The sequence below is a fragment of the Lampris incognitus genome, chromosome 13 (assembly GCF_029633865.1).
Source record: "Lampris incognitus isolate fLamInc1 chromosome 13, fLamInc1.hap2, whole genome shotgun sequence".
Lineage (NCBI taxonomy): Eukaryota > Metazoa > Chordata > Actinopteri > Lampriformes > Lampridae > Lampris > Lampris incognitus.
The window spans coordinates 43,662,396-43,672,789 of NC_079223.1; the positions used below are offsets into that span (position 1 = coordinate 43,662,396).

The following is a 10,394-nucleotide window of genomic DNA, read 5'->3' on the forward strand; positions in this document are numbered from 1 at the left end:
CTCTCTTGTTCTTCTGCAGCATGCTCACTCTTTTCTCTCTATTCACAATCTCTCAGACTCGTACTCCTCAAACTCGCCCCGGTTCTCCAACTTTTGTGCGTTCTCGAGAGAGAGAGAGAGTGAGAGCATGTGACTCCCTCTCCCTCACCATTGATGCCGTGTGTAATCTCTCATGTCTGGCTTGATGGACTGAATGAGTCTTAATGGCAAGGCAGGTCGTACCCATGTTTACACTCTGATGATGTTCATTGGTCCAATTCTGATGGACTGAATTTTTATTTTCTAATGTGTGACACAACCGGCAAGGGCTACAATGTTTCCAGTGAGAAGAGATCAAGGTAAGCGGGAACATTAAGAGGTACTGGCAGGAAAGTTTGTAGCGGGACCAAGAAGAAAACTTGGACGAGGGAAAAACTTAAGCATTGTGTGCAGATTCATTCTCTCTCCTCTCTCTCTCTCTCTCTCACTTTCTTTCTCCAACTCTTTTGCTTACCCATCTGGAGGCGGGGTTTCTCAGAGGAAAGGGGGCAGGAGGAGCTGTCTGAGGAGCCAGAGGGTACCGCCCTCCCCCCGCGTCGTGATTGGCCGAGGCGGCTGTGAGCGAGTCCAGGGGAGGCCAGTAGGAGGGTGCGGGGTCTGGGAGTCTGCTAAGGGGCAGGCGGCTACAGGGCGACAGTTTACAACTGCCTCTTAAAGCCTAGGTGCTCCTCACCGCAGCTCCACACAGATAGACAAGAGAGCAGAGGAGGGCTGGAGACGGGCTGAGGAGACAGGGAACAGGAGAATTAGAGAGAGTCAACAAGGGAAGTTAGAGCGAAAGAGAGAGAGAGAGAGAGAGAGCGAGGGAGAGAGAGAGAGAGAGAGAGAGAGAGAGAGACGGAGAGAGAAATCAGTGTTCTGCTGCACTTGTGCTCTCCTCCTCTTCCCCGACTCCAGCTACCTGAGGCACACACACACACACAAAACACACCCACACATACACACACGCACACACACACACACACACACACATGCACATATACAGGGAGTTGGTTCACAGCGAGGCTTAGGGGGCTGCCTCTCCGGGGAAGAAGGGAATTAAACACTTGTTTTGTTTTCAGTCCCCTGCTTTCATAGGCAGGAAAAAAAGGATTACAGCTTGTACTCCTGCACCCCTCCTCCCTCGCTCTCCTCTCCCCCTTCCGTCTTGTCTTTTCGGAGTCAACCTTGGACACTTTGGATACGACTGGTCCGAGTTGCTCACCAGTGCTCAGAGAGGCATGGCGCAAGGACAACAGAGCCCTAGGTGGGCGCTGACCCGGGGCTCCTTCAGCGTGGCGTTGAGCCTCTCCCTTATCCTCCTCCTCCTCCTCACTGCCACCGCCTCCGCTTCGGAGGAATACGACTACTACAGTTGGCAGTCGGACAACTTCCACAACGGCCGCTTCTACACCAAGCAGCCCATGTGCATTGACATCCCCACTGACCTGCGCCTCTGCCACAATGTGGGCTACAAGAAGATGAGGCTGCCCAACCTCCTGGACCACGAGACCATGCCCGAGGTCAAGCAGCAGGCGGGCAGCTGGGTGCCCCTGGTGGCCAAGCGGTGCCACGCCGACACCCAGGTCTTCCTGTGCTCTCTGTTTGCGCCGGTGTGCCTGGACAGGCCCATCTACCCGTGCCGCTCGCTGTGCGAGGCGGTGAGGGACAGCTGCGCCCCGGTGATGGAGACGTACGGCTTCCCCTGGCCGGAGATGCTGACCTGCGACAAGTTCCCCATCGATAACGACCTCTGCATCCCCATGCAGTTTGCAGGGAACCACCCCAGCCCGCCGACAGGTAGGACAGCGCTTCTGCATAAACACAAGAATTACCTCTACAATCACACACTCACACACACACACACACACACACACACGGTGCATGCTCACACTTTAAAGTCCTTAAAAGTGCAGCGTTCCAGTTCTGATTCACGGTTTTCATTTTGTTTTCTTGTTCCTAAAATGACTTGTTGCTCTCGGAGTTGGCAGCGAGGACGTAATTCCTGAAGTGATTACGTCCTGTTCTGTTAATATCCCGGTCAGACTTTCTACACCGGCCCCGAGTCGAAACACCCGCGCGGTGTTCTGCTTGCAGAGCCCCCCGCAGGAGAGCTCGGCGTTCTCGCGGCGCAGCCGCGCACACACACTACGAAGCACTCTCCTCTTGCACGGCGCCGTAACATAACAGTTTATGGTAATGACCGGAGGGTTCCGGTGAACTCGGGACGCGGGTTTATTTTCTTACTCCGCTTGCGACACACTGCTGTTTCACAACAGGTATTTTCCTTATCCTCGCTCCGCGGAGCCTCGGCTCGAGTCCTTCCGAAAACCGCTGTTAATTTGTGCGAACTGATAAAAAATAAACTGCTGAGATTACTCTTGTCAGTTGGAAATGATCCACAAAACACAAAACAACGGGGTTCTGCCTTCTGCAAAATCCCGACTTAAAATGTGGAGAATCAATGAGCCGAGGTAGAAGGAGAACAAACGGTTTGATCAAAGGGGAGCGGAGCAACAAAAACCCCCTCTGACAACAAACTTTCTTCTTTGCGGTTCAAGTTTCAGTGATTGTTTTCATCTGCAACACAAGGACGCGAGACAAACAACTGTGGGATGTGAGAGTGTGTAGCGTCTGGAGGTGCGTGGGCGGGGAGACGGCCGTGAGGCTGGTACTGCACACTCACAACGTGCCGATGACAGATGAAGGTTTTAGTCAGAGGATATCCAGAGGAGGTCAGGCCGCGGGGGGAGCGGGCCGCGGGGGGGGGTGGGGGGGGGGGTCCTCCGACGAGTGGACGGCTCAGGACAGCTCCCTCCCATGCCCCTGAGGCAGAGGACGAGACAGACAGAGCAAGAGGAGAGACGGAGAGACTCCGTAATACTGATCGTTTACTAGTTAAGATAAATGGAGCGTGATCTCGAGCAGGGCTTACTGGAATGGTGGCCCACACACACACACGCACGGACAAACTCACACACACGCGCGCGCACACATGCATGGGCAAACACACACACACACGGACAAACTCACGGACAAAGTCACACGCACACACCAACACACACACATGCATGGACAAACACACACACACACACACACGGACAAACTCACGGACAAAGTCACACGCACACACCAACACACACACATGCATGGACAAACACAAACACTCACACACACGCACAGACACACACACACACGGACAAACTCACGTACACACACACACACATGCACGCACGCACGCACGAATGCATGCATGCACGCACCCACGCGCACGCACACACACATACTTCCTGCACACCTACACACACACACACACACACACACACGTCCTGCACACACACACACACACACACACACATGCACGTCCTGCACACACACACACACACACACACACATGCACGGACAAACTCGTGCACACACAAATGTATGCACACACACATACTTCCTGCACACCTACACACACACACACACACACACACGTCCTGCACACACACACACACACACACACACACACACACACACACACACACACACACACACACACGTCCTGCACACACACACACACACACACACACACACACACACATGCACGGAAAAAACTCGTGCACACACAAATGTATGCACGCACACACACAGTGTGCAAACACACACAGGTACACAAACACACGCACAGTGAGCTGGAGGCCAGCAGACATTCCATTTGGTCCCAATCAATCACTTCACCTTTTCTGGCACACTGAGTCGACTTGTTGCAGCACCATTAATACACCCCTCTGAAGCTTATCTGGACCGCCTCCCTGCAGCACCGCCACTGACCCAGCCGAGACAACACGCCGCGAGAGACGGTCAGCACGCGCACCGCTTTTACACAGACGAACTTACTCCCTTCACCTCCCCGACACCAACATCTTTTTTATGGCGAGGTCGTTAGAAATTTGTTCAGGCTCTGGAAAATATTTCACTGTCTACGTGAATGATAGAAAGAACTAGACAATCAGACACACAGACAGGGAGAGAGAGAGAGAGAGAGAGAGAGAGAGAGAGAAATAAGGAGAACCATCAGCGAGAGGGGTGTGTGTGTGTGTGTGTGTGCAGGAACTGTGTTTGTGTGTGTGTGTGTGTGTGTGTGTGCAGGAACTGTGTTTGTGTGTGTGTGTGTGTGCAGGCAGGTGTGTGTGTGTGTGTGCGCGCAGGCAGCTGTGTCTGTGTGTGTCTGTGTGCAGGGAATGTGTGTGTGTCTCTGTGCAGGCAGGAGGTGTGTGTGTCCGTGTGTGTGTGTGCAGGAAGTGTGTGTCTGTGTGCAGGATTGTGTGTGTGTGTGTGTGTGTGTGTGTGTGTGTCTCAGTGTGTACGTACGTGCACGCACCGAGACTCCTCCTGCAGCCTCTTAACAAAAGCGGTGTGCGGTGGAGAGGGAGGAGCGAGGGAGCTGATGAGTTGTTAGCGTTTGGAGCGGGACAGTCCCGCTGAGTCCCGGCCCACTCCGTCTTTGTTGGGGTCTGGCAGCCGGCGGGCCAATTAGCTAGCGGGCCAATTACCGAGGCCCGCTAATTAGCCCAAGAGAGCCGGGGCAGGGAACGGGGAAAGGCCTGCGTCCGGGTCGTCCCTGAAAAGAGCGGAGAGAGGGATGAGACAATGGACAGGAAAAGAGGGAGGGCAAGGACAGACGTGCCACGCTGAGGAGGACAGCGGAGCTCCATCCCAAATAATAAAACCACCTCCTTTTCACTCTCTCAATTTGGACTCATTCAGAACAGGTTTACCATTCCTCGCCTAAAAGCGGCGGTCCCTGCCGAAGTGCGCCCCCCCGCAGCGAAACGTCTCCGTTGTCCCCCCATTTTGACCGCGGTGTCCACGGTGCGTTAATGAAGTTAGCAGAAACATGACGTGAGTAGCATATTTGCACGGTAACGAGGACGCCGCGGTTGGCCGGCAGATCTGGGGGAGCGATAACGGGCCGCGGGTCCGAACCTGAAACGTGAGTCAGAAGCGAGCGCGGGGCCAAACGTCGCACTACAAAGACACAATGGACGCTTGTTTAACGGGAAACGTCTGCCGCGCTCTCTCTCCTGACCGTTGTCCTTTGGAAATTACAAGAAAAAAACAAGTCTGGCTCGGAGCGAGCGCTGCTGAGGAGGTGTCCGCGGGGTCTGCAGATGTCTGCAGGCACGGCGGAGGAGGAGGAGAAGACCGTTTGAAGCCGTTCTGGTGGATTCACGCAGCGCTGGCTTATTCCATTATGGAAATGGATGCTGTGTTTTTGTAGGACTGCTATCAAGTATGTGACATGTTGGCTACGCGGAGCCGTAACTCTTCCTCGTAACACGCTCCCCGGGAAGAAGACGGCATGAACTTTATCTGTCATCTCCTCAAACAGACAACTGTTTGTTGATCTTATCTAATCAAATACTTGACGGAGACGGCTAGATTACAGAGAGGGTGGCTTGATATCCGTGTTGGGATGTGGAGGGCTTGCTGCTGTTATGCAATTCGATCTGGAGACCGCGGGGGGGGGGTGGGGGGTGGAAAATGGTTCATGGAACAAGGAGTTTACATGAAAGAAACCATTTTCAAATTCTTGAAATAAATAAAGGAATAAAGCATTTAGTCCGAGTTGTGTGAGAGTAAGACAGAGCCAGAGACAGAGAGAGAGAGCGAGAGAGAGAGACAGAGAGAGTGAGTGAGAGAGAGAGAGAGCGAGAGAGGGACAGAGAGAGAGTGAGAGTGAGTGAGAGACAGAGAGTGAGAGACGAGAGAGAGAGAGGGATAGAGAGAGAGTGAGTGAGTGAGTGAGAGAGAGAGAGGGCGGGACAGAGAGAGTGAGTGAGTGAGAGAGACAGAGAGAGAGAGCAAGATAGAGGGACAGAGAGAGAGTGAGAGTGAATGAGAGACAGGGAGTGAGAGACGAGAGAGAGGGCGGGACAGAGAGAGTTAGTGAGGTGAGTGAGAGAGAGAGGGCGGGACAGAGAGAGTTAGTGAGTGAGTGAGAGAGAGAGGGCGGGACAGAGAGAGTGAGCAAGAGAGAGGGACAGAGTGAGAGACATACACAGAGACAGAGAGAGAGCGAGAGAGAGAGAGAGAGACAGAGAGCAAGAGAGGGACCAAGAGAGAGAGTGAGAGAGAGCGTGAGAGGGGCAGAGAGTGAAAAAGAGAGAATGAGAGTGAGTGAGAGACAGAGAGTGAGAGAGAGACGAGAGAGAGAGAGAGGGACAGAGAGAGAGAGAGGGACAGAGAGAGAGAGAGGGTGGGACAGAGAGTGAGTGAGTGAGTGAGAGAGACAGAGAGAGAGCGAGAGAGAGAGAGAGAGAGTGAGGGTGGGACAGAGAGTGAGTGAGTGAGAGAGACAGAGAGAGAGAGCAAGAGGAGAGGGACAGAGTGAGAGACATAACACAGAGACAGAGAGAGAGCGAGAGAGAGAGACAGAGAGCAAGAGAGGGACCAAGAGAGAGAGTGAGAGAGAGCGTGAGAGGGACAGAGAGTGAAAAAGAGAGAATGAGAGAGTGAGTGAGAGACAGAGAGTGAGAGAGAGACGAGAGAGAGAGAGGGACAGAGAGAGAGAGAGGGACAGAGAGAGAGAGAGGGTGGGACAGAGAGTGAGTGAGTGAGTGAGAGAGACAGAGAGAGAGCGAGAGAGAGAGAGAGAGAGAGGGTGGGACAGAGAGTGAGTGAGTGAGAGAGACAGAGAGAGAGCGAGAGAGAGAGAGAGAGAGAGAGAGAGAGAGAGAGACAGAGAGCAAGAGAGGGACCAAGAGAGAGAGTGAGAGAGAGCGTGAGAGGGGACAGAGAGTGAAAAAGAGAGAATGAGAGTGAGTGAGAGACAGAGAGTGAGAGTGAGACGAGAGAGAGAGAGGGACAGAGAGAGAGAGAGAGGGTGGGACAGAGAGTGAGTTGAGTGAGAGAGACAGAGAGAGCAAGAGAGAGGGACAGAGTGAGAGAGACAGAGGGTGAGAGAGGAGAGAGAGAGTGAGTGACAGAGTGAATGAGAGGAGACAGAGAGAGCAAGAGAGTGGACAGGGTGGAGAGAGACAGAGGGTGAGAGAGACAGATGAGACAGGAGAGAGAGAGAGAGAAAGAGAGAGATAGAAAGAGAGAGAGCCTGAGAGTGAACCTGTATCAGTTCTCGCCTGAGGCGTAGTCTCTGACATTCTGTTAAGAACCAGAGTTTCTCTGATGTGCTGTTGAGGCCATCCTGAGGACAAGCTTGCTCTGTCTCTGTCTCGCTAGCTTGTTGATTCTCTGCTTTTGCTTCGTCTTTCTTCTTAATTATCTTTTTCTCATTCAAACTCAAACACACACACACACACACACAAATTCAGAAAACATATACACACAAATTCAACCCCTCCCAGCACACACACACACACCCCCCCCACACACAAACCAGCGGGGATAAGATCTTCTAAAGGTGAAAACTGTCCCCTCTCCGACTAAACAATGAGAGAGTTTCTTACGAGCCGCTCCAGTCAGAAAGCCGTGTTCTCCACACTCTCTGGACGGGATCTTCTTCGGTTTCTGGTGGTAATCCAGGTGGATTTGTGCAGACTGTATCACTCGCGGTCATCTGGTGGCGCATGTTCTTCCCGACGCCATCCCCCCTTACCGGGGGGGCCCAAATGCTATCCGAGCTATTCTGCAATTACATGATATAGCATGGTTCGAGGGCTCCTGTGGAAAGTAGCAGAACAGAGTTAAATTCACTTTCCAGGCCCGCCGCCGCCACCCGCCGCCGCCGCCGGGGTTGCAGACGCACCGCTCAGCCGGCTCAGATGCCACCCGTGCGACAGGGAGAGCGCATGTTTCCCGTTTGCGATACCTACATGTGAATATGTATGTTTGTATTCATATAGGTACACACACACACACACACACATATTATGTGTGTGTATATATACAGGCCGATGGGGCCGCAAAGATAAAGACCTGCCCCTCCTCAAGTGCGCCTAAAATTGCATATATTTGCATTAAAATTAGTTGTAGATCAACTGCACAAAAAAAATGATAAAATCTACCTAAAATGGCCATGAGTGGTAAAAATGGCCGCACGTAATTTGCGCATCACGTCACTATTTATGACGTGTTGTCGCGTCATTTCCGCCGCAACGTTGAGTTTTTTGGGGGGGGGGTTTGTGTTTTTGTTTTTTTACATTGGTTTTGTAGCCTTGTTACCTTTGTAAGATCAGCAACACGTGTTCTCAGTTGTGTTTTTCAGGTATTATCTCCAGCACGTCTGGGGTACGCACCATGACTACCACCGAGGCGCTGCGGTATTTACTGGCGTTGGGACAGCGGCCGTTTTAACTGGTTTGAAAAATAGTATTGTAACCACCACGGATGCGTAGACTCGCTAGCCCGTTGGCTAACGGGTCGGACCCTTTCGTCGACTGGTTAACGTAAGGCCCTCGTTCATGTCCCGGCTGCCTCTGGAACTCGCCTCGGCCTAAGGTTTAACGGAGCTGGGACGGAGGATGCAAGAAAAAAAATTTAGCACATCCTGGCTTGTAAACAACCTTGTGACTCTAACCACAGTACCTCCGGTGAAAGTATCGGTACGTGGTAATCAACTCATCTAAAGGGCTGAAGCCGCTGAGCTCCATCCGCCGGCGCACGTGTTGACCTGCCCCAGCGCTCAGCCACGACTCTCTACGGTTTCCTCCGAGAGGTCAATAGGGCAAAGAAACGTAAAAGGCCGTAACTCAAAAGTGCGTGTTTTGCAGATTTCCAAAACAAATTTCCATTGGCGCGATATCCACGTTGTCGGCAGAAAAGCGGTTGGCGTCCTGGGAGACAAATTGCATGGTGTGAAAGACATTGTCTGTCCTCACGGCCCATTGATGTGGCCGGTTTAATTTACAACCGTGCAAAGGCAGACAGGCAGCGCTGTCAGGTCCCCGGCAGCACAATGGGCACTACTCATGTGGCTCTGGCCGCTGCATGAGAGGGAAAATGTGATCCAATGCACTGTGCATGGACGACTGCCTGGGCCATTTCTTTTTTCAGGAATGTATTTTCTGTTCTGTATGGGATTCCTACAGATGCGAGCAGCGTGCTGTGTTTTAGGGGGCCCTGGAGGCTGCCCGTGGGCCATGTTTAAGTCCTCTTCTGTCCATCCGCATGCTGCATTTAAACAGATGTTATCCGCTCCGACATAAATCACATGCTGTATTTCATCCCCGGCACAGTGCCGTTTTATGTCACAAGTGCTGCTGCTGCTGCTGCCGCTGGGCTGAGGTGAGGTGCGAGACTGTGACCTGTGCATACTTTAAACGGAAACGTCCTTCCCATCATAAATAGCCTCTGTGATGATCAGGCTGCAGGATCACATCAGGGGATCGGATGATGAAACTGTCAGACCTGTCACACTTTTGTAGAATGTGTGTGTGTGTGTGTGTGAGTGAGTGAGTGAGTGAGTGAGTGAGTGAGTGAGTGAGTGAGTGAGTGAGTGAGTGAGAGAGAGAGAGAGAGAGAGAGAGAGAGAGAGAGAGAGAGAGAGAGAGAGAGAGAGAGAGAGAGAGAACTGAAAAGACCAGGGGCCTCATGTATCAATTGTTCCTATGGGCAAATTTGTGTGTACACACCCATGGAATTTTTTTAGCCCTCAAAATTGTCTGACAGTCAGCAGCAAAGCATGATGGTTATTTGTAATTCCTCCCTCCTAACATCTATTGTCTACCTCTTGCAACGAGCCGTCGCCCAGGCCTGCAGAGACATCAGTGTTAGCCAATCGGTGTCTAAATTCAGGGGTTACTCAGGTTCTACACTGGTCTCCGAGACAAACTTCAGAGCTAAAAAATCCCATGGGTGTGCGCGCACAAATTTGCCCTAACGACTGATACACGAGACCCCAGGAGAGGCAAAAGTATAGTAGCGATAGGAAGAGCAAGAGAGAGAAAGACCGGAGGGGGAAAACAGAGCGGCGGGGAGAAAGTGAGTGAGAGATAGATGGAGACAGTTTGACAATAACCTCAAAGTAATGACCAAGTGAAGGTCGGCCGTTAAGTTCCTGGACACCAGCTTTATGCTGTTTCCACCTTGGCTCGTCGTCGGACACTTAAAAAGACGGCTTCCCAGCACGGCCCCCGACCCCCCCCCCCCCCCCGACCGACACACACAGTCACATACTGTCTCTATCTTTCTCACACACACCACCCCACCCCACATCTCACCCTGTTCAGTTCATACCCTCTTGCCCCGTCCTCATATCCCCACCTATTCAACCCCCCCCATCCCCTCCACTCCCTCTGGGAAGGACAATGGCGACAGCGTTGAGAAACAATGTCCGTTACAATCACCGTTCTGGGAGGGAAAACTTAATCCGTCAGCATTTCAGCCTACGGATGTAAGTGTTGGGGCCTCGTAAATGGGGAACTTAATGGTGA

General features: G+C 52.4%; 1 protein-coding gene across 1 annotated transcript in view; it reads left to right on the forward strand.

Annotated features, from left to right (window-relative positions):
* The first annotated feature begins 715 nt into the window (after nucleotides 1-715).
* sfrp5 (secreted frizzled-related protein 5) overlaps nucleotides 716-10,394 on the forward strand; it is a 23,154-nt gene continuing 13,475 nt past the window's right edge. The window contains exon 1 of the mRNA XM_056291612.1: nucleotides 716-1,818. Coding sequence (XP_056147587.1) covers nucleotides 1,260-1,818 — 559 coding nt within the window. The 5' untranslated portion in view covers nucleotides 716-1,259. The remainder of the gene's footprint in view (nucleotides 1,819-10,394) is intronic.